General features: G+C 34.9%; 2 protein-coding genes across 2 annotated transcripts; one reads left to right on the plus strand and one right to left on the minus strand.

Moving 5' to 3' along the window:
• Positions 1 to 1,357: 1,357 nt before the first annotated feature.
• On the minus strand, positions 1,358 to 8,697 carry SELM (selenoprotein M). Its single transcript, NM_001199882.1, has 4 exons — positions 8,540 to 8,697; positions 5,951 to 6,021; positions 2,049 to 2,127; positions 1,358 to 1,774 (listed from the first exon to the last, which is right to left on the minus strand). Exons 1-4 carry the CDS (start codon positions 8,630 to 8,632, stop codon positions 1,568 to 1,570), a joined length of 450 nt encoding a protein of 149 aa, NP_001186811.1. The 5' UTR covers positions 8,633 to 8,697; the 3' UTR covers positions 1,358 to 1,567.
• Positions 8,698 to 8,897: 200 nt separating this feature from the next.
• Positions 8,898 to 24,345, plus strand: LOC100376966 (pre-mRNA-processing factor 19). Its single transcript, XM_085491008.1, has 11 exons — positions 8,898 to 8,944; positions 10,314 to 10,463; positions 11,754 to 11,972; positions 13,254 to 13,411; positions 15,746 to 15,862; positions 18,105 to 18,180; positions 20,396 to 20,505; positions 20,828 to 21,053; positions 21,481 to 21,737; positions 22,183 to 22,288; positions 22,854 to 24,345. Exons 1-11 carry the CDS (start codon positions 8,926 to 8,928, stop codon positions 22,949 to 22,951), a joined length of 1,536 nt encoding a protein of 511 aa, XP_085347134.1. The 5' UTR covers positions 8,898 to 8,925; the 3' UTR covers positions 22,952 to 24,345.
• The last annotated feature ends 1,565 nt before the right edge of the window (positions 24,346 to 25,910 follow it).

The raw sequence follows: 25,910 nt of genomic DNA on the forward strand, positions 1-25,910 counted from the left end.
ATTATATGGGACCAGGTCCTGCTACATTGTATTGATACATATCTATATTATATGGGACCAGGTCCTGCTACATTGTATTGATACATATCTATATTATATGGGACCAGGTCCTGCTACATTGTATTGATACATATCTATATCATACAAGATCAGGTCCTGCTAAGTTGTATTGACACAGGTGGAACCGCATGTGCAAGATCAGCATAATAATATAGCCCCAACCAATGACAGACATTGTGTTGCAGATAGATGGACAGTTCTGCGAGCTTAGAGTTTGAACCCAGACTTTGTGTTGATTTTTTTGGTTATGCAGTAAAACTAGGTGTTGCATCTTTTATGTGATCTGTATAAAAGTCTCAGAACACATTATAAAAACAAAGATTCGACTTGAACACAAAGCGAATAACAAAATAACTTATGTCTAAAATTATTTTATTTTTTTCCCCCATACTGCAAGTGATTAAACAAAAATGGGTTGATAATGCATGTCAACATCAAGCTACAGTTACCTTATACTCCACAGTTCATTGAGGAGTTCAGCGGGAATTGTATTCCTCCTCGATCACCTACCCTGCTTACAAGCTTTAAGTAGACAATGTCATAATGCTGAAAATTCCTCAATAAACAATGGATACACACTGTAACCATAGTAACTGTGACTTATGAATTACTGGACAAGATCCTGGCTCTGTGGAGGACAGATTATACAAATCTACTGTACATTAGAAGTCCCTAAGTATAAATAGCACCATCTAGTATATTTGTGTGAATTTGTGAACCACCCCCTCTAGAGTTCATGATTGGTAAACTAAATATGGAAGATTACAACAAACAGACTGAAGCATATTGTTCTAAATGTACTCTTAAAGATCCTGTACTCAAATTGTACTTCACATTTTAAGTATCGAGCTTTATATGCGTTCATTACCTTATTATCCAAAACCACATTAAAAATGTAAACTCAATTGAAAGCTATAGATGTATGCAATACAAGGAGCCAATCAGGAAATGTAAAAGCAATCACATGATTTCTTCCAAAATGTCAGTCAGCCATGACAGATGGAAACATTTACAAGATATACAAAAACAAATCAATAATTTAGAGAATATTTTTCATTACATGCACTTTTATCTGTCTTGAGACGATTGTTCTAACTTCATTCAGTTCTAAGTTTGTGTAAAAAGTACCCCCTAGCTCCCCAAAATTAAATGTACATTGAAAACTAACAGGTGCAACTCAACTTGAATTTAGAGAGAAGGTTAGGGGTGCTTCCACAGGTGTAAAATTGCAATACATCATATACTGGATATACCTGGTCCTTAATTATAGCACCACTGGGTAATTCCCGCCATTTTTTAAAAGTAATATTGACGAGAGTAGATTTTAACTTGCATTTTTTCACATACCTACATGTAATTGCATTTTGATATCACACCTGTAAAAGTACACCACAAAAGCTTTCTCGAAAATCCACGACTCCCTAACTCCCCATTATTACAAACATCAGAAAAAGATCCTGCCACAATAATTCATCCCATTTTATAAAAAAAAGATTCCAATTCCACTTTATAATTCAACTTTTCCAGTTTTCCTTTTATCTGCTTTGTCTTCTGGTTCCTCTTCCTTAGTTTCTTTCTCCACTATTCTTTCCACATAGGGACCAGTTTTAAACTCCTCCGGCACTTCGCCATCTTTTTCATCTTTTTTATAAAAACCTTTGCTTTTTAATAAATGATTGCATTCATCCCTATCATATACGCTCAGATCAATTTTCTGTAAAGTAAACACAACAGTTTGTTACACATTGTGCTTGACCCGTGTCTAAATCACCCGCACACCAGACCAGACCATATCACGTATGCAATTTTGAGTAGAGATCAATTCTCTCAACAATAGTGACATCGAGTATTCATCTTTCTGTAATTTTCACTAAATTTAATTTCAAAATTAATTGGCAAGGCAAGAACAATTCCCAAATTCATTTTTTCAGAATACAGTATACAGGTCATATTAGATGAACAAAGACAAGACATTATTTTGGTTTTACCTCCACGACCTCTCCTTCTGCATCCAGTAAGAGAAGATCAGGGTTACGACCTGGCATTGCTTTGAATTCTACATTATGACTGAAAAAAATAGTTAAGGTGAAAACTTTGTTTCAAATGACGTTACTAAGCTAAGAGTCTTATCCCTAAGCATGTTCATATCGGGCGAACAAATGAGTAAACAAAAAAATAAAATACTAGCCAACAGATGAATTTATAAAAGTTGTGGCGTTGAAATTTCTTGAGGGTTTTAACAAATTAATAAATTACCGAAAATCACAGCAAAGTAATGCAGTTTAGGTTTAAAATGTCTTTATCGTCTGCAAACATGATTATCTATACTGTACTGCTATACTATAATTATGTTAGTTCTGTTTTTAGTAAGAATTTGTAATAATCATTACAAACATTATTTGTGATACTTAATAAACTCTCTGAGCATCATCATTTTTCAGGTTTTAGTCTGTACATGACAAAAGTTGACTCTGGCACTCAAAGGGATTATATGAAAGCTACATCCATTAAAGCACTCTGCGATCTATTCATAGTAGACATGGAGTGGGGTTCAGGAGCTCTACGCTTACTGGCTTACTTGTGCCTTACTGTAGTGTCCCACAAATACCATTTTCACAACAAATACTGTGCAACTTGATGTTAATTTGATACTTTTTCAATTACAGTTCATTCGGAATAAGGATATTTTCATCAGAATTCAATGTAAAGATAGAGAAATTGAGCAAGCAGTAGACTGAAATTGTTAACCTTATTCACACATCCAATGCATGTTGGGCACTTGAGAACATTAGTTGCATTCACGCACAGCTCCTTAGCACGGGCTAAGAGGTCAAATTCCTTAGCCAGTGCTAAGAAAACGTGCGTGAACGCTTAGCACGGGCTAAGGAATGCTAAGTACGGGTTAAATCTGATCCGAATTTAAGACGCGGTTTAGACCCTAGCACGGGCTAATGAAGTATGCGCGAACGCTTAGCCCAGGGCTAAGCACCCTCTGCGGCGACCTTTGGGTGTGAAAATTGTCTCATGTTCGTATAACGACAATATTCCACCAGTCATTACTCCGCGCTCGCTTCCACACTAACCGGGTCACTGTAGTAGAGCGTACAGCAGCTCCAATCGTAGACAAAATAAATTTGGTTCGCTGTCTACGACATGTATTAATAAACTCTGTATTCTGTTACGACCGTTGTATACTGTTTATGTGCATCCAAATAAGTTGGGTCCGTCTTCTCTCGCGTTCCTGTGCACGTCGCTTCAAAATTAGAAGGAAACATGCCAGCAGCAGAAATAGAACCTCGCGCGTGTCATCCTTTTTCGTTCGTAAATAGCGGATTACCAAAGGTCACCGACTAATGGCACCCCTTAGCCCGTGTTAACGACTGGCCCTCCCTGTGCGTGGACGCAATTGGGTCTAGCCGAAATGCAAATATGCTAGATAAGCCTAAATCAGCTTAAATCTTAGCCCGTACTTCGTGTAACGTGAACACAACTATTATTGAAATTAAAGGCTTTTGTTTCAACAAGAGTGATGAAAGTACAAAAGCAAATGTTTACTAAAATGATTAGCTTACATGTAACGTATACCTGTTTACATGATTATATTTTATACTCTAAATTGATTTGTACATATCTATCATGTTTACATTTGGTTGTTTTTTTTCCCCTTTTTACGACAACGCAAGAGAAAATTATGCTAATGTCACTGGGCTTTAAACATAGCACTGATGACCTTACACAATGGGTAAAAGCATTGGCATTCTAAACTGGATTATTTGAAAAATACATGTGCATGAAATGTTAGACCTACTTGTTGCTGGGAAAAGATTTTGGCATTTAAAAAAGCCTCCTAGATACATCAGAAACTGAATTGAGAGTAAGTATACTAAATTATTCAGTATTAAAATGAGTAGATACCAGAGTTCGTTAATCCCATACAAATGATAGGTAACATATGGTGTGAGATTTAATTTGAGCGTTCTTAAAATCATCCAACCCCAGTGGTGATTGACACAAGTCTTTTAGAGTAGCGTGGTTGATAAATTTGAATATGGTGATTATATTGCCATGAAAAATCAAGTTTCTATATTTCATGCTTTAGTTCAATGATTAACAAGAAATTGTAATTCTGGTGTTAATTTTAATTGATATTACTCATAGATGTAAAATTTACTCTATTTAAAAGCATCCCTAAAATAGCATATAACCAATAGTTGCATTTATTGAATACTAACGGTAGACCTTGGACACACCCATGTCATTCCTGTACAAGTGCATGCACAGTTGATAGCAAATATGGTAAAAATAATTATAATTAAAAAATAAATATTTGTGATCCGGCATTTCAAAATATATATCTTTTCATGAAGAGAATCATTATAAATTCATAATATTTTATATTTCCACTATAACCAGCATAACTGAAATTAATTATTTCTCTGCTGTTGAAGGCACGGAATGACAATATGTCATGACCACACAAATGTAAACAATGCCTGTCAATCACAACCTCACTTTATAAGGTAATAACATATTGTCAGATATTGAGTTTAAAGTGCAGATATGATGGTATGATATGCAAATAATATAAAAATACAAGATCAGAGTAAAATTATATCACCCAACCGATGTACTACGTGATGGTATACTTTATAGGAAAATGGACGAGAAAAGGAAATCATGAATAAACAAGCAAAGCCACCCCAATATCAACATATGTCGCAGTACAATGTGTTTGAGTACATAATTAGGATTAATTCGTATAAGCTTTTGAAGGCGGTAATTGTAACCATATTGCATCAGTTAAGTAACCAATCACAATAAGCCACACTGCTGTTACTCCATGGTCAGATTAAAAGGCATACATGCATAAATAATGATTTAGAAACTAAATTAGATAGTTCAGTTACCATATCTCTTATTTTGGACAGGGCCAACCAAATGTACATAAAAATTGAATTTAATTGCCAAAAATGTGGAACTATGAATTAATGCACAGAAATGAAATTTTAATATTAACATTGTTTTCTATTACTACAATATCCATATGGCAGGGATTAATGGCAATAATACATCCAGGGGCTCAAGCCAAAGATATAATCTTCACTGTATCTAGTTTTATAATCTCCATCATTTCTACATCAGCTTCATGTTGAAGCATGCCTTACTTGAGAGCACTATGTAACAAACGTTCTGTATTTGTTGCTGATTCTATGAGGCTGCTGCACATTGACACTGGGAAATGTTTAAAAAAAAAAAATACTATGAAAAATGTATTCAGTCGGTGCCATGATTGCATTTGTCTATAGTAAATATGGTTCAATATGGCCAATTTTTTTTAGTGTAATACACTATGTATTATGCGAGACCATGTGGGCAGATTCATTTTCTTATCAATTTTTATAACCTTTGACCTTGTTTATTCATACCACATTTAATTGACAGTATAATTCTCAGAATCATCATTTTAAGAACCATCTGTTTTTTTCTGCATTACATTTTATGAATATAATCCTATGGGGACTTGCACACGCAGCATCAATAAATCCTATTTTTTGTAAGCACCACACATTTAATTAGTTAATGAGATAGTTTCACACCATAAAATTTATACCAGACAGGATCTAAGGCGCTGCCGTTGTTTTTCGCAACTCGAGTGTAGTAGTTGCTGTTCACGAGTTCACCTCTGTCGCATTCATTGTATGCACGCTATTGATGATTAAAGCGAGTCGAGTTGTACCGTTTTTTTTACGTGTTATAGTTTCAGTTCATCACCTGACTTTTGAGAAGACCCCCTCCCCCAGACAGACCTCAAATTAATTGAATTCAATCCCTCATTTGTGTTAAACGCTAAACTCAAAATGAAGCTGGTGACGAAAATTGTAAAGGATACAAAAAAGGCAAATCCTCAAAGATGAATTTCTTCACTTTGGGAAGCCTGTTCAGTCGTCATCCTTGGCAACTCTGAAAAAAAAGAAAAACAGAAAACATGAATCAGAATTACACAGGTAATATTTATTTCACAGAATTCAACATCTAGTGTGACTATCTGTTCAAATTTTGTCTAATTAGTACTGTGAAATACTTTATTTTAGCTGGAATTAATTTTTGCTGAAAAGACATTTTTGGTGTTTTGTATGTACATGGTAATTTATTTTCACTAATTTTTGACATATTGAATGTAAAATATAGGAAAAAAGATATAGTTGCTGGATTTTACTTTCACTGAATCGTTCCTTCAGCGAAAATAGCAAAAATTAATTCCAAGTGAAAATAAAGTATTCTACATTATTTTACACAAGTTGCATATATCACATGGGACCCATATTGACACAGCATGTTGTAAAAAATAGCAGCCTTTGGCACAAATTTTACTCTGTACAACGGGCAGCATATGGTTCTATAAAGCCGGGCATGTTAATATTTCTATGGTACTATTTAGTAGTTTTTTGTTGTTGCTGGCACTGCTCACAGACACAATTTACATCATCAATCACCTATTCCCTACCGTTATTTAGAATATCAATGGAAAGTTCAAATTACCCAGTAGTAAGGCCAGAATTTTTTTTTATTCTTTGTTTCTCGAGTTTTTATAAAGCAATTTTTTTGAGGAGGGCGAAAAAAAAAAAAAATTAATTCTTTTTTCCCATTAGATTTGTGTGATTCTCAAAGAATTGTAAGTGAGATCATTGATTGGAGAGAAGAAATGAAATAAAATTGTATTCCATGTACCGGTATAACCTTGTTTCTCATCTGCGCAAGACTTCGGTACTTTGATCACGATACTCCCATGAAAATGCAACTTGGGTTTGTTATGCGGCGGGCGGAAAAAAATGAAGATAAAATAAGTTTTTTTAGCAATTTTTTGCACTTACAAGTCGGCGAGCGCGAGAAATTACGCTGAAATACAAACAAGGGATAATAAAAGTCTGGCCTAATTCTTTGCAAACCTAGCAGTCCATATGAGCTACCATTTCCCAAATATAACCATTATAGTAAATAGTACATATATTAGATAGTGTTTGGGCCACAAGCTACTACTGAGAAGTCATGGACTGGGAAAGACACTTTATATCGATTCAAACCATAGTGTTATTCCACACATGAATTCAAAACACAACCTAATTTTTATATAACAGTGGATGCGTTTACATAAATGACAACAAATACAGTATGGTAATAATAATATCAGCTTTCCTTGATAATTTTGTATTTGTCAATTTAACTGTCTTTCATCCATTGAAAAATACTGATCACATCAAATGACACAATTTCTAGAACTGAAGTTCTATTAGAACAAAATAAAAAACAATTTATGAATGTCTTTGAGACTGTTTACAGTTACTCTCGGGAAAAACTCAGACATGAGAAATACTAAAAAATAGGACTTGCACAGGTAACCCAATAGATGTTGATAATTCATCTAAATTTGTGAGGTTTTGTGTGCATGTATTACATGTTTTTCTTTATTTTACAGAGAAAGTTACAGATATTCACCAGTAATCTACTAATTATTTTTTTTTATATACACGAAGAGCGGAACTGCACGCAGGACTGACAGCTTAACGTCACCTCCATATGGAAGCTATTATGGCAAATTATGATTGTTACAAGCCTGCAAAGTGAGCAGTATATACACTCACACTTTTGCTGGTGAGTAGGCACACAACCACCGGAGTATCAAACCTTCAATCAACCCAATGCTGACATTACGTTTGCAAACATATTCGCATTTACTGTTTTATATAATTGTTATAACCATGCATTGGCGATGACAAAAGTAGGGTAATGCAAATTTAATTGCCAGCAAGTTAATGACAGATTATATCTGCGGTACCAAAACTTGCATAATTACTATGGATTATTACCAGTATTCAGCGACAGCTCAGCTACATCAACCGTAATGAATTATAGCAATGTCACTTCACTAATTTAATAATTATGAATATCTGATCATGCTCTAACAAATTCCAAAATGATTGCTCGCATGACCCTATATATATAATCAGCTTTTACTTCCTGTTTTCTAATTTAAAATAAAATAAACTATATCGTACTATACAAATTTCACTATCTGCATTGAATAGTATCACAAATTTGATCATACAAGTACCAATTTTGTGAAAGTGATATATTTTAATGTTGAAGTATATTGGAAAATATATTTATATACATTTTCGCACAGTCTGGAACTTAATGCATTGCAGATCTCATGAACTCAAAGCCATGGATCTCCTTTACATTTAACTTATCTCTGATTTAATATACATTAGAATTAATCAATAATAAACATTAAAGAAATCAAGGAAAAATAAAATTGTAATGACAATCATAATATTCCTTTTTGTCAAATTTAAACATTATTATGTCCACGTGTACTTATGGCCGCAGATGTTTACGATAAAACATGTTGAGATGGCAAAAATACTGTACCATTGGTTCGCTCCAATATTTCGCTGTAAATACACATTATTTTACATACCTCAACTCTGGCGCTCATAATTGGCTTCTTTTCAGCGTCTTCTGATAGCGCCAGCGCAAGAAATGCGCTGAAAAACAGCAATTTGTTCATCATGTTTACGTAACTCTTGTTCACACCGGCCTTGCCAATAATCTGAATCAATGTGTTGTCGGTTTCCTATTTGTAGTCGGGAGTTCCGGGGGCAAAGGTCACACGCGCGTTTGAGCTGGTTAACTCCTAATGCACGCACCAATATTTTAACTATCATATCGTTATATCTGAGGAACTGTTATTATAACGTTACCGCCATAATAGCGGTCGTGAGCGATTTATGAATAAAATAATATAAAAAACAAACATTAAAAAGCATTTACCCAGAATGCCTTAGAAAGTCACGTTGATCCAACATGGCGCTTGTCTGCTCAAGTAAGTAATGCTTCTTTATTATTTTCTTGGTTTTATTGGCTTACATTGAAACAGGAATATTTATTTACTGGATATTCTTATGCTGTAGATGTATAAAGTTGTTTGATTATACCTGGTACGCTCGTGAGTTAATACCGTTTCCAAGAAAACAACAAATTCTCGGGTTGTTAAACAAACTTTAGCCATACATACACAGTGTTCCATGCCATGCCTATGAATCTAGGCGCGTAAACAAAGGGAATCCCGAGTTATTCTGAACTATCGTTATTGCTTTTAATTGTATTTTGCCCGTTTTTATTGTTTAACGGTGTATCATCTTCTGTAGTCAACCTAAGTGCTGGAAGTTTGCCATATTTTGATCCAACTTTCAAAGTAGCAATGTTATGGCTTCTCTAATGTCACGTGTCCTTTTGTGTTGATTGGATTGGCTAACTGTGTTGTAATCTGTTGACATGTGTTGATTGATATTGATAGTAGTTAGGGGTATGTGTAAAAGCAAACAGACAATATTGAGGTCTGTGTATTGTTCTTATTTATTACACCTGTAATTTTTTCGGTCCATACTTGATCAAAATTACGTTTTCAGAAATTGTATTTCAAATATGAAAGTTAGCACAGTTTTTTTTTATTTAAAAGATTCTTCATAACATTTAACAATAATGAAAGAACAGCGTATGTTACACGTGTGTGTGGTGTGTTGGCTTGGGCAGTTTTATTTTGTCAATTAAGTAGGAGAAAGAAGTAAAACATTACAAAGCTCAAAATGCGAAAAATGAAAAATAAATTAATATCAGAGTGCAGAGCTTAATTTGCTTTTTCAGATCACCAGCTTACCTTCACCTGATCGTACTGTGCAGTGTCTTTAACTCTTGAAAGCTTTGAAGTATCGGCATACTTAGCAATGTCTAGTGTGAATGAAATCACCATTACGTTCTTTTCAGTGCTATGTAAGCAAATACAGCAATACCATATTGAATTTTCAATAATACCATAAGCTGTTTAATTTAGGCAGCTGGGCTGGTAATTAGTTTGTTAGAACTAAAAAAATTTTACTATAATTATTTTCAGCCTTGGTAATAAAGACAAATACAATTAATTTATTGTTTCCGGTAATGATCTAAAAAAAATAATGGGTTAGGCTGAGAAAAAAAATATCTGTTTCTCGTTTTCGCGTGCATCATTTTGAACTATGCGCCTCTAACATTATTTTTTTCTTCTAAAGCATTCCAAAATCGCTTGTACTCGCACTTGTCTCAAATTTCCCCCATCTTTTTTTCTCTGTAAATTAATCAAGATGTTTTGATCATATTGTAGAAAATGTCTATATATTATGCTGAATTGTTTTCTACTCGACATTTTACTATTATAGTTAGTCACGAAGTGCCGGAACATCCCGTGTTGTCACCAACCTCTGGTCACATATTTGAAAAAAGACTAATAGAGAAATATATCAGTGATAATGGTACTGATCCCATCAATGGTGAAGACCTCTCAGAAGACCAGTTGATTGACATCAAGGGTGAGTTGAGCTCAATACATGCCATCTTGTTGGCGCACAATGCACCGATTGTGTTCTTATCAGGAAATAAATATGTGGGCCAGAATTGTTCCATGAGTTTAGAGCGCATGATGATGACGCAATTACCTATCTGTGTAGAGATGTATTTCGGTGCTCTGAAAATGGACGAAATGTTCTTAAATATTTGATATTTGGTGATGTTTCATTCCATATCAATAAATTGTCATGTGTATTTTCTTATTTCTGTTAAAGAGTGTGTCACATAAATCATTTTTAATGAGAACACTGCTTGTGATCTGTGGGGAACATTTCATATGAAACGACTCATCAACATTCATGAGTGAATTTTCATACAACAATTACATTCGATGGTTCTAGTTGTATTATGGAGGAAAATAAATTTACAATGTAGCTGTACATGTATACGAAAATGTACCATGAACGACACACATGTCAGCTCCTAGTATGTCATTTGCTGATGATAAGTTTTAGTTAGGTTACCATGTTTTCAATATAATTGCACTGTTCCAGTAGTAGTGGCAGGGAATGAAAAAAAAACATTATACAACTAGCAATGAAAACAATGGAATTTACCGTAAAATCTTTATTAGAAGCCGCATCCCTAATAGAAGTCGCACCCCTTTAAACATTCTTTTCAAACATTTGAGAACCAAAAATTCATTTTTTCTCTAATAGAAACCACATTCCCTCTGTTGCATTGTAGCATTTCAATAGAAGCCGTGGCTTCTAATACAGATTTTACAGTACTGTAGGAAGCTGTATCTGTATTCGTTCAAAAATGTATCAACACTCATTCCAATGTTGAAGAATTGGAGGGGATTGTTGTCGAACATTGAAGCGTTCAAGATTATTGATGTCACAATCAAACAACTTCCTCAGTTTGCATTGGACACAGAAGTTCTATTAGCATATGACAGAATCGTGTCACTGAGTGCAAATATTTTTACAGTGCAAAACATCTTTTCCATTGCCATTTTAGGCTTTTACATTGATTAAATAATTACTACAAGCAGGAAGAAGATGTATAATAATAAGGTTATCATGAGAATATAGCAAAGTATGCACTCAGGCAGTATGGGTCACATTAACTTCTGCTATGCATTCATTTATCGCCATGCTGCCTTCATGCATATTTTGTGGTGTTCTCGCCAAAACCTTTTTTTTTCTCATGACCTCACACAGTGTTCATATTTAGCACATATAGAGAATAGCGTTTGTGTTTAAGATAAAATTTACTTGTGCATACTCATGAATGTATTTTGCTTTTAGTGAGTCCCGTAGTGAAGCCACGCCCACCCACGGCTACAAGTATACCAGCTATATTGAAAGCTTTACAGGATGAATGGGATGCATGTATGTTGCATAGTTTTACACTTAGACAACAACTACAGACGGCAAGACAAGAATTATCTCATGCCTTGTATCAGCATGATGCTGCCTGTCGTGTCATCGCTCGTCTCACTAAAGAAGTGATGGCTGCAAGAGAAGGTGAGTGTTTCATCATTGTCATCTCCATTTGCCTTTTTGATTGCTATCTACCTAGTCGTATATGCATTATATTTGCACTCTGAGATCATGCCCTAGCTTTATTGGGTAATATGGGTCTATTATGCAAAATGTTTTACTGTATGAATAAATTTCAGGAAATGTACAAGGATCTTTCTGTATTCTTTCTTGTTCTGAATTCTGGCACCTGGCGATATTTCTGAACTGATGCAAATCTTTGTGAATCCGTTCATGTGTAAACACTATTCAGTAGCATTAGTGAATGAAATACAAACACATCGAATATATGAAGTTAAAACAATCATTCTCATTTGTGTGTACTGAGAATCCATGTAGACTTTACTACACGTTTCATACTATCAAATATTTCACATAATAGTCCTAGCTTTATGAATCACCTTTAAAGGGATTTCGCATTTTGATTTCGTACACAATTCAACCTGTTTTGGATTGTTGGTTTTGTACTGTAGCAGGCAAGCTAAGTATGTCTTGGGGCTGTTCATTGTAGGCTTATGGTGCCACTATGGTATATACTTTGCCCGCAAGCTACTGTCATCCCATGCCATATTGTATTTGAATGATGTGTTAAGTATGTGTGATGTAGGTACAAATTTTGTTTATTAACAGAGCAGTGCTCTTCTCAGGCTACAACCAGCATGGCAGTGCTGCCAGGGTGCTCTGAGAGACCCTCTCACTTGTCTGACAAGGCCATGGTCAAAATCATTACTGTCATGTTTGATTTTCGCACATTTTCTATTGCCTATGATTTCCGCAGCTAGTGTTCTGTAACACTCGTCTTAGCTGTGTTCTTAGCCATGAACAATGACCAACAGAAGGCAGAAAGCTGAAAGTTTATGTATAAGGAAGTGGACGTAAAACTGTCACTTCTGTGTACTGTTTCTATCGTCAGTGCATGTAAAAGATCCAATTGTTCTTGTCCCAAAGAGTAGCGGTTACCGTGGGACAAGTGACATATTCATATACGGTAACACATGTGTATGCATTTCCGAGTCTGTAAATTATAATAAGAGTTGGTATAATATACATCTTCAATCACATAAATACTTTTTAAATAAATAAAATGTCTTTTCTGCAGCCTTGTGTTTTGTATTCACATGTTCTCTGGCACTTAAGTACTACTTTTCAACTCCCAGCCAATAATTGTCATCAAAGTTTACTCTGATTGACACATGGTCAGCATCTAATGCCCAAAGCACATGGGTTGACAGTCGGTCTATATTTTCAACTGTTTATACATTTCAGCCTTGGCTACATTGAAACCCCAGGCTGCTACTGGTATTATACCAACCACACCCACACAGCCTTCATTACCACCTGCCGTCATGGTGGCCGGTATGGAGCCCATGGAAGCTGCTGAAGCTGGTGAGGAAGCCGGAATGACTGATGAAGTTATCCAGAAGGTAATACAAGTGTTCACAACCTTTCAGTTATAAAGTGCCATTTAAGGTGGCTTGTGAGCATTCGACTTAGGGGCGAATACATTGTGATCTTTTGGTTCAAAAGTATTACATAATTGTTGATATAGACACATCATCAATTTTTGGGCTTTTTAAAATTTTTATGAAATATTTTGTTGGAAGAAAACTATATCTGAAAACATGCAAAAATGGGCAAAAATAAACAAGTATGGGCAAAAATAGGCATGTTTATTTGTGATTCTGGAATCTTATTGTGCACACCGTCTCATCCCCTACATATGTAGATATCTAAAACTGAACTTCTTCACAATTATATTTAATTCTAGATGTAGCTAATAAAAAGATTCACACCATATGTGCATTTATGGTGGTAATAATTTGCTTACAATGAAATAAAAACTTTCAGAATCAATTTTCATTCTCAAACATCTTTTGTTTGTAATTTTAAAAGATTCTTGTTGCCAACTTGTGCACATTATAGAAGCTCTCAAAAAACTGAAATAACCGAATATTCTATCTGATTCATCCAGGGTTCTCCCCAGAAAAAATGCATAGCGCTGCAACTAATTTGCATATTAATTTGCATATTAATTTGCATATCATTTACGTACATTTTCTTCATTAATTAACAGAACTCATTTACATTTATGAATATTAATGAGCTCAGTCACAGTGCAAATATTTTTTTTAATGGAATCAACACATTATGTTTCACAATTTAGAAGAGTTTGAAACATTCTCCAAATACTGATGCTGCAGACTAAAAACAAACACAAATAAATTTTTGTTGCAATTTAATTGTCTATTGTAAAACGTTGAATAAAACGCATTCGAAACGTTAAGCCAGAAATATGTTCACGAATTTCATGATTTTATTTACTCCAAAAACATTCACCTTCAAAAAATCGACAACGTAATTAATTGGCGTATTGTTGTAATTTATTATTCGTACCATCAACTTCTAAAACGTTTACATTTACAGTAATGAGCGAACAAATTAAACTTCAAAACGATCATCAAAGTTACGACGTGACATAACTTACTTGGCGATGTTATACACCGGTTATACCAATAATTCCTCACTAAATGTTACTTCTTTTTTTTTTATATGAAATTAAAGTAAAATCTGACTTATTTTTATCGGGAGCGATTATTTTTGATCACTCGATCGCTTTGGTAAAAAAAAAACAGACCCGCCATGATATTTGTGAACATTAGCATGTGTCCTTTGACCCGATGGGTCAAGAATGTCATTAACCAATCAAAATGCCGTATGGTAATGCCGGTAGAATCCGAAGTTTTCCGAATGGTAGTGATCATAAAAATTTACATTGCGGAAGTTAAGCGATGTCGTAGCACGATGTGTTGGCATCGATTTCAATTGAAAACTGCATGATGGTTTTCGAAAGAGGTGATTAGCAATTTTTAAAAGGTAAAATAGGTCTTGAAAGAAGAGTTTTTACATGATTCGTGATGATAACAGTTCAAATGTCTTTTACCAAATCACGCAATAAACACGTTGTTTTTTCTTGAGTAGCATAAACTGATCGTAAACTCTGCTTTGACCATGTTAGATCGAGGTGGAATTGATTTTAAAAGAATTTTAGCTTTCAATCTAAAGACTGTCTATCGCAGAAAGTATTTACTTACAAAGAGGTGCTAATTTCACAAATTTGACTAGCCGCTACGTATCGTGGGACTAGGTCTATTGTTTTCAAATTATAATCCACGACTGGCAGGATGCGTGTCGGTCAATACGTAATTATAATAACAATCGGACAATAGTCCTGGTCTGAAGCGTTTCCGTTGTGGTCACTAATTTTGAGTGACGGTCGGGGCTGACCAGTGTGGCGAACAAAGCTTTTGCACATCTGATATTGGCATTTCAAATATGAAATCAAGCGCCGAGGTCGGAACACTTAGCGCCGAGGTCTCAAGTAAAGCGCCGAGCTTCACAAGTATAGCGCCGCGGACCTCGGCGCTAAAAAGCCCTGGGGAGAACCCTGATGAAGACTTGTTCCTTCACTGATTCAAATCGTAGAGCTCAATGATCACCAGTTAGTCTAAGTTGTTCACATGCAAATCCACCAAACTTTAAACTTTGGCACTAAAAGAAATTCAAGCAAAATCAAAATTATCAAAGTGGATCACATGCATGTCATATCACAAACATCGATAACTTTCAAAGTGATGACATTTAATTGTCTTAAACACTTATTAAAATCTGACCTTGTCTGAATAATAACACCGAGAAGTTGAAGATGATTAGTGGTCTCGTTATTAAATACTAATACTATATTTGTATACTCTGTGTAGTTACAAGACAAGGCACAGTTGTTGACTGCCGAGCGTAAGAAGCGTGGAAAAAGAGTACCCGAGGGATTGGTTGGAAGTGAAGATATTAGAAACTATAAACAACAGTCTACACATCCTGTAAGTAACTACTGTAAAAGGGTTAATTATTCACTGGGTTTTAATTTTGCTTATTTCGCTGACTGGAAAATGCGCTAAATTAAAACCCAGTGAATATGTAAAATTTAGCATAGAACACATTATCTAAATGATAAAACCGTGAATTTAAAACCAGTGAAATTTAAACCCAGTGAAAATTAGTCATTTTAAAAGTATGCCAGCATAAAATGAAACAAAGAACACCAATGCTGCATACTGTATTAGCTCTATTAGAAACACATCCCCAATAAAATTGCTTATAAAACAAAAATCACATTTGTTAGTCTCCGTTCGGACGCAGTCCGAAAACGAGGACTTATGTTTTGACCTCCGTGTATCCATGCGTGTGTGCGTCCGGCCGGACATGTATCTTAGAAATGCCTGGACCAATCACAATCAAACTTCACACATATTTCATACATGATATTATACATATGCACGTCAATTTGTTTCACAATCTGATTCAAGATGGCCGAATGGCGGCCATTTTTTGTGCTAAAAATTCATAAAAATCAAGCATTTCTCGGCTGTTTACAGATGGATTTTGTTTCAAACTTGGTATATACATTAGACATTATGGGACCTTGATGCAAATAATTTTGTTTTTCAGATAAGATTCAAAATGGCCGACTGGCGGCCATTTTGTTTTAATAAATGTGGTTCTCGTGCCATATCTGACTTGCTTTCACTGATTATGTTCAAATTTTAAATATTCATTATACGTCATGTCATAGACAGATATATTGGTTTGACGATTCTATTCAAAATGGCCAAATGGTGGCCATTTTTGTGCTAAAAAATCATCAAATATCAAGCATTTATGGATGGATTTCGTTCAAACTTGGTACATATATTAGACATTACAGGTTCCTGATGCACGTCATTTTATTTTTCAGATTGGATTCAAAATAGCTGACTGCCAGGCATTTTTTTTTAATGATTGGGCTTCTGGAGCCATATCTCTTAAATGCTTTGACTGATTATATTCAAATTTTATATATTCGTTATACATCATGTTATATATATATACATGTATTCAAAATGGCTGATTTTGAATGCTGTTCCAGAGCAATATCTCTCAATATGGACAAGTATTTGTTTGACGATCAGATACAAATGTCAATCATTTTAATGTTAAAAAATCATATTCCTGACATGGTTATATTCCAGCTATATTACTATAAACAAAACTATATATCTTAAATTTGATAACTAACGGGGACTGTGCCATGCATGGCTTGTTAAAACATTACTTGTTTTAATCTTAGAAACATCTCTGTAATTTACGTAAGTACATAAGCTACTCATGGAGCAAACACGGTATATCTGTCTTCTATTCTAACAACGCTCAATCTTTGTGTTCAATGTACAGTGGGGAAAAAGCTTTTACTCTATTATGTGTTGATGAATCCGCTGGACAAATTCTTGAATGAAATCTGAGATCAACCAATCATCCCTTGATACACTAGACTTAAAGTGACTAAAGTGACAATCTTTGTCCTTAACATACAGCTAAAACATTACAGTTTATAGCGTGGAGACTTATTCTGAGTATATTGTTGCTCTAACTTAATAACTGATGATGCCATGATGTCTATTATCTATCGATCAAATCAGAGGTGACATCTCAAACAACAAGACTTACTGTAAAATCTGTATTAGAAGCTGCGGCTTCTATTAAAATGGTACAATGCAATAGAGGGGATGAGGCTTCTATTAGAGCATCTACACATATGAGAAATGGTGAATGTTTGCTTCTCAATTGTTAAAAAAGAATGGGTGCAATTTCTATTAGAGAAGCGGCTTCTAATACAGATTTACGGTACTCTATAATATCTAGCTGAGTTTAATTGCTAATGATATTTTTGAATTTTGTATTCATTCTACGCTAGTGGCGCTGGAAGTTGAGGATGAGACAACTTCAAAACTGCATTACCTTTTAATCTAGGAAACTAGATTTGTCTACTGTGGAATACGTTATTTTCGCTGGAATTAATTTTCGCTGAAAAGGCTGTTTGGGCATTTTGTATGGAATTTATTTTCACTGATTTTTTTATGAGTTTAATGTGAAATATAGGACCAAAAGTATATTCGCTGGATTTTATTTTCACGGAATCATCCCTTCAGCGAAAATAGCGAAAATAAATTCCAAGCGAAAATAAAGTATTCTACAGTATTCAGTCATTGTCTTACTAATTACTTATTTTTGTCTCCTCTCATCCAGGGTTTGCATAGTGCAAGCGTACCCGGCATCTTGTCAATGGACTTGCATGCTTCAGACACATCAAAGGTACTCACAGGTGAGTAGCACCCCCTACAGTTCAAAAGTGATAGGCCTGAAATACTGTACTTGTCACCCTATGCTGTTGTAATTGACACCTCCTTTGTGCAAAGCTTTTAATGATGGTAGCTTGTTGAATTTTAATTTAATACTTTGAAAATTTGTTTTCTTTAAATCTATTTATATTAAGGATCGTTAAACTGAATTGAAGATTACATGTACTGTAAAATTCCGATTTGAGGCAGCGGCTTTAATTAAAATTCATTTTTTCAATGGACGAATTCAGATGCGTGAAGTGTTGGTGCGGCTTTAATTAGAGCATTCACTTCAGTAACAGTGGGAAATGTTTCTCAGAAAACAAAGGCCAGAAGGGATAATGAGATGCACGACACTCGATTGCAACTTTGTTGCGATTCTAAGCGCACTTTCGGGTTTTTACACACAGACAAATTTGTCACAAACGAAATTTCACACTGTATAACATACTGCACAATAAATAATATCTACAAATAGATTTTTATGCATTGGCAGATTACGGTACCGTATACTATATAATCTCTTGAATGGACGTCACTCTAATTTGTTAGCACTCTCACAACTGAGAGACAGACGTCTGACACAGTTGATTGCGTTCAACTACTGGCATGTTCGACTTCCTGCAGAGTGTTTGTACCTTCCATGTTCTAATTAAGACAATCGGGGAAATCACATTAAATAAAAAGAAAAATGTTCACAAGATAACAAAAAAATATTTAGTACGGTATATTTAATGTATTATGTATTTATTTTCATATTTTTTTTGATAACGAAAAGTATATTCTAAAAGAAGTAAAAACCAAAACGAATGCAGTCTTAGTAGCAAATGATCACAGTAACGCAATCCAGCCGGTCATACTGCATTTCACACAAGTGAATAACTTACTTGTTTTCGAAGTGTTACAGTTGATGATTGTTACTCAGTAGTGATTACAATAACGTACAAAAAATAAATTCGTTAAATTGTTGTGAAAATTCAACTTAACTTCACTGCAAACGAATGTGAATGCTCGATCCGATAGGTTCAAACACTTTAATGACTTGAAACCGTTTTTTGACCTGATAGGTCAAGTCACTAATTAACCACTCAAATTGCTGGATGGGACCAACATGTTAAAATTACCATAGCTCATGTAAATATGTTAATGGTGGTTCAGCAACACTGGACACGGAAGAGATTTACCGTTGTTGTAGCGCGATCGTTTGATTTTGATGGGAAAACTGCATGATTTTTTTTTTCAAATCAAGAAATTAGTTGTTTTCGAAAGATAAGCTGAGCATTAAAGAAGAATTTAACACTTTTGACGATAATAACAGCTCATTGTTGAAACACACTTTACTCATTCATGCTACCCACAATAAACACTGTACTCTCAAATAAGCGTCAATGACTACGAAAAACCTAAATTAGACTCTAATCTAGGCGTCAGGAAAGATTGAAATGTTCGAAAAGTTATGCCTTAATATAATATAAAATTAAATGGTACATCTTTTTCTGAAATGTGTGGTGGCTGTTGGGTTTGTGAAAGTTTTGAGTGCGGCTTATATTGCAGACATTTTCTTGGGATCAAAACTTGACAATTTCAACATGAAACAATGTCTCAAGTTAGGGGTGCGGCTTCTATTAAAACTGCAGCCTCTAATCTGATTTTTACGGTATATGTCTTGTTCAAAATACTTACCTTTTTATAGGTTCATGCCATCAAAATCCCCCCAAAAAGTTTTTTTTGCCATGATTCAAGAGCCCAAAATGGTTAAAACTGTCATTTTTACACTGGGTTTTTACATAGAGATTATATCTTCAAATTTTTCTCTGTGACATGGGAGGAAAAAGTCGTGTAATATTATATTACCGTAACATAAATCCTAATCTTATGAAAACATTTGAAAAATATTTAGTGAGTTTCCATGGTGACAAGTTTTCCATGATGTATAACTGACCTACCATTACTGATTCAAATCATTGTCATACCAAATCGGTGATTTAATATGATCCTACTCACTATGATACAATTGTTATCCGAATCACTGATTGTAACATGTTTCAAATTGCTATGATGCCCTCACATGATGCCCTCTAAATTGCAGAGATCAAATATAATACAAATTACTACCGTGATGACTTGAGATTCGCTTGTTCATCTTAACTGAATAGACTACATCTTTGATATGACTGTATTTCTCTGTTTCACCACTAGGTGGCGCTGATAAGACTGCTGTTGTATTTAACAAAGACACTGAACATGTTGTAACGATTTTGAAAGGACATACAAAGAAAGTTACCAATGTCATCTACCATCCAGAGGAAGTAAGTTGATAATGTTAATCTGAACTTGAACTTCAACACATTCAATTTTGAATCGTGTCACGTGGGGATCATACACAACATTTCATCTATGAATTTTAAGCCTTTTAATAATTTGATTTCATGAACTTCTTGAATTTAGTGGTGGGGGGGTAATGTTTATTTATTTGCATATTTCTTACTAATCCTCTACCCCAATTTTGTTATACTTGTCTCTGCTTTTGTAAGGTTGCAGAGTATTTACAAATTGTCATAATGATATTGATGGCATGGATCTCTTCACTAGCCAATCATTTACAAGTTGTTGTCTTAATTGTTCCAATAGGACATTGTATTCACATCATCACCGGACACCACTATTCGTGTGTGGATGGTAGCAAATGGGTCATGTACACAAGTTATCCGTGCTCATGAAGGTCCAGTCACTGGTATCAGTTTACATGCAACGGGTGATTATCTACTCAGCTGTTCCGAAGATAGGCACTGGGCGTTCTCTGATATTAGAACTGGCCGTGTTCTCACTAGAATTTCAGATGAATCTGTCAGTCATCGTAAGTTCACGTTAATTTAGTAAAATGGAGCATTTCTAAATTTTAACCCTCTTAGTTCCTCAGCTATCTGTCTTCAATTAGTTTGTGAGTGTGGTTATATTCTGTAAAAAAACTTCCCAATTCGCAATAATTATCCTGTTATATTTGATAACTCATGGTCTCTTGATTATTGTTACAGTTTTTTGATAGAACACATGAACATCAATTGTACTGGAGAGCTTTGACTATTGATTTGCATTTTCTAACGATTTTTGTTCTATCCCAATCATACTACTCAGCATATGACACCTTTACCTGAGTATGCATTTCGACTCGTCAAATAAAGTAGTCCCATTTCTAGTTCCTTTTCAAATACTGTGTATGAATAGTAAAATGACATGCTTAAGTGTTTTATGGTTGTTACGCAATAACTCAAATTTATTTTCAGCGCTGACATGTGCTCAGTTCCATCCCGATGGTCTCATCTTTGGTACTGGTACTGGTGACAGCATGATTAAGATATGGGATTTGAAAGAGCGGGCTAATGTGGCCAACTTCCCAGGACATTCCGGACCGATCTCGGCTATCTCCTTTTCTGAGAATGGTTATTATCTTGCTACATCGGCAGACGACTCTGTCGTCAAATTGTGGGATCTACGAAAACTGAAGAATTTCAAGACAATCTCATTGGATGATCGATATGAGGTATTTTTTATTTTCTCTTCACTACTGGTGATGGTATTAATTTTCCAAATATTTTCTGTGAAATATAAATATTATTTGTGTACTGGCGTAATAGCAGTATTGTAAATTCTGATTTATGACTTGTTTGATAATCTGCATAATGATTATAATTTGTAGACTTTATTATTGATAAAAGCCATGGATACAGCAAAAATGATCACTTCATTTAGGGGTTGGGGAGTTGAAGTTAATTCAATCTGTGCAGAAACAGCAATGTTTACATAGTTTGTTACATTTTTGCACTTTTGTTTACAGGGAGAGTGAAGCAAAAGATAACTTTTGTTGTACACATGCTTTAATTACCCAATGCCCTTTATTGCAAGACTTAATTATGTCTGAATGAGATGGTGGGATACTTTGCTACATAGAGGATGAGGGCATGATTATCTTTATTATTGTTTTGCAGGTGAAATCTCTGTGTTTTGATCAGAGTGGTACATACTTGGCTGTAGCTGGTACCGATGTACGTGTATATCTCTGTAAACAATGGGATAACCTGGCAGTATTCAAAGGTAAGATGTGTGCACTATACCGTTCATGTATATGAGGTTTTTACGATGATACCTCAAAGTATGCATGAAGACAGTACAACAGAAGTATCGACCACCGTGCAGCAGAGATCGATATAACGGTGACTATGTGAGTGCTTACTTTGAGGTATCCTCATAATAACCTTATTATTATACATCTTTTCCGTCCAAGGATACATCATAGGAATGCCGAAATCCAAAATGTTTACAACAGAATCAGCAAACTTTGTGTGGAATCCAGTCAACCTTGGTGGCAGCCATGTTTGTTTTTATTATGCCCCATTCCATATTTGGAATTCGCATTTCCTAATATGGAAGAATGAAAATACCCAATAAAAATACCGCAAAATTAGGGCAGGCTGTAACTTATGGCATTACGGTGACAGATGTATAATAATACTCATTATTACAGCCAATTACTGGTTGTGCAGGGTACCTGTGCTTTATATTTTGTCTCCTACTCAGCTGAGCAGTGGGTACAGTTTGACAGATACAGTACATTCAACAAGATACGTACATTACACGGTTTGTTTGATTTTTTCCTCAGATCACTCGGATATGGCTACGGGAGTGCGATTTGGTCGGCATGCGTCATTCATCGCATCTACAGGTATGGACCGAAGTCTCAAATTCTATGGCCTATAGAGAATTTTAACTGGAGTACAGATAGTCACATACGAATCACTTGAAAACAGACAAAAGATTTTTACTGCAACATGTATTCATATTTTCTCGTAATTTTTCTGAATGTTATGAATAATTCAGTACCGGTACCTTATCCTGAATTGTAAATTTGCCATGTGCGATACACGCCTAGTGATTACCAACAATGTATGGGATTTTTATAGTTGGCAAGATCAATATCGTCAGACGTTGTCCTACACTGGAACACGCAAATAACACTAGTACATTTCCCCATTGCTATCACCATGAATTCATAAGTTAAGTTTATTTTCTTGTTAAGTAATTTCAAAAACAGGGCAGTGTAGAATAAGTCCCCATTTGAAATTGTTCCAACCCCACTTCCCTCTCTTCCATCCACTGTGTTAGTAGGAATGGAACACTGAAATATTGTAATATCTATTACCTTTAAAAAATATCATTCATGAATTATCAAAACTTGTGAACATGAGTAGTTTCAATTTAATCTACTTGTACAATCTTGACCAAAAAATTGAAAAAAAAAATATGCTAAAGGGAAATGTGTAACGTTATTGTAATCTGTAAGAACACTGTTGTGTATACACTTGTTTTCATAAAATTTATTGGAATTTATGATTATTACTGCCATTTAATATTTTATTTAATCCATTATTGTGACAAAAGTAATTATTGTTTCAGCTTGAGAATATGAATTTGAAAATATTAAAGATGTTTTAAAGATCTTGTACTTTCTGCCATAAAGGTTGCACATCCTGGTACTTTCTTCGGTAAAGGTCGCACATCCTGGTACTTTCTGCCATAAAGGTCGCACATCCTGGTACTTTCTGCCATAAAGGTCGCACATCCTGGTACTTTCTGCCATAAAGACTGCACATCATTTTCCAAAACTGAGTGGTTGTCATTCAATTTCACAAACAGTTTATATTATGCAAAAATTGAGGTATAATTCTGGAAATTATATTGTTTTAGAGCTGCATCATGCTCAGAAATGCCAGGATGTGTGACCTTTTGGGGTCATACAAACATCTCAATTTTCCTCGTATATTGTTTTCAGATTTGATTGTAATTTTTGAAGTATATTTTTGATGGCAGTTGCATATTTTTATTCTTAGGATAAACTATTATATAGCTGCATTTTTTTAACAGGATAAAAACTTAGGTGAAAGGGCCTTACAAGAAAATTCGTCAGTGGATTTACTGTTTTTTTTTTTTTTACTTGGATTTGTGATGGTATCTGACTCTGTAATACAAATATACCTATCTGTAGAAGACAGTCGGTTTTTGAACATGGAAGACTGGCTGGTTAAAGTAAATACAATTTATTCCACTTTGTAAAGCTTTGTTTTCATCAATAAATAGCCTTCTTTTTTTTCAAATATGGATTGAATGTTTGGTGTACCTGTACAACTATTTTTACCAGAGTTGATTGCTTAAAATGTTACCTCCTTGTCGTCAAGGCTAGAGGATATCCTTGAACCCTTTCAGTGCCATTGTCAACTTTTGGCACCATCTACAAAATGATTTTGTACAGTCATCCTCCCCACATGAAATATTGATAAAAATTGACAAACCTTTTGATCAAAAACTAAAGTCAATATCTGAAACAGTCTGTATGATCCAAAATGATGATGAAATTTACTGAAAATTCTCCAAAATGTGAAATATTTGCACTTAATTTTAGGCAAGAAAAATATCTGGCACTCAAGACTTTATTGAAATTATGATAGACATATTTTGATCATTATGAAGGCCGTCAAAGCAATTGGATAGAGAATATAATCAGATAATCTATAAAATGTCCTTCATTACCTACTATGTTATCAAAACTTTTCACTAGCTGCCCTCTATGGTCACTTTTAAACTATTTAGAAACATTACTTGCTTCTAGAGGGCTCTATCACTCGCTCATTCAGTCCTCATCTGGGCTGTCTGGTGCTTGAGGCGAAACAAGGAGTTTCCATCTGGCTCTGTCGGCTGCTATCCTGGGGACAGTCTCTTACTCCTGAGTTCTTTTTCTATTACATTCAAACATCCAACTCAGATGTTGCTTTTGAGCGTCAGGATGTCCGCTGTCAAGCTGGAGATGTCTATTCGACTTTGGTCCCTGCCGCCATACGTCCAGGTACCTGGACAGCTTCTCTCCTTCTGCCAGGTAGATTTAAATTCCTTGTTGTCCTGTAGCGTAGAAGGTTTTACGGGGTGGGGTTGCTAACGCCCAGCCCTCCTTCTTTCTAATCCAGGCTTGGGACCAGCCATGGTGGAGATGGCTCTATCAAACACGATCAACTAGTTGATTGTCGCATATGACTTATTTACTACTTTCGTGTCACTGAGAATGTTCTAGAACCGTACTGTGTCTGGGTGGAATATTCTAGATTTTTTTGTAGAGACTGGTTGAATAGGTAATAGAACACTGTAGGAGGCAATAGAAGGTAATGGAACATTCTAGAAATTTATAGTAAATTCCAGACTCATTATGTATGCTGATGTAATGGTCTATTTATAGACAGTGTGGGTATATATAGGGGAGTTGTTAAGCACTGAGTTCAGATCGGAGATCTCGTTGAATTGTATTGGAGTTTAAGTATCTAGTTATTGGAGGTTTGGAGTTTTACCGCGTTATTGTACTTGATGTTTGCAGAGTATAATAATACCAGTAGCAGTTGAAACCTCATCTGTTGGCTTCGTGTTTGTATGTTATCATCGCCGCCAGGGAAGTCTTTCTGTTACTGTTGCCATTTTGGTATTTGAACCATCACACCTGTACTATACCAATTACGGTAATATTACGTTGCGTGTGACATTGATGTATCAACAATTTAATTTGTTAATTTCATTCTGCATTGGTAGCTCATGATCGAATTGCACAGATTTGTTCACATTGCACTCCTGAAACCAGTGAATAAGACACTGCTACTATCAGTATGCAAATTAGTATGTG

The sequence above is a fragment of the Saccoglossus kowalevskii genome, chromosome 16, assembly GCF_978046115.1.
Source record: "Saccoglossus kowalevskii chromosome 16, keSacKowa6.1, whole genome shotgun sequence".
NCBI lineage: Eukaryota > Metazoa > Hemichordata > Enteropneusta > Harrimaniidae > Saccoglossus > Saccoglossus kowalevskii.

Excerpts from the sequence above, each read along its gene's own strand:
- LOC100376966 (XM_085491008.1), top strand. Across the intron at positions 10,464-11,753 it reads CCAGTTGATTGACATCAAGG|TGAGTCCCGTAGTGAAGCCA; the intron begins GTGAGTTGAGCT and ends TTTTGCTTTTAG. Across the intron at positions 13,412-15,745 it reads CTGATGAAGTTATCCAGAAG|TTACAAGACAAGGCACAGTT; the intron begins GTAATACAAGTG and ends TACTCTGTGTAG.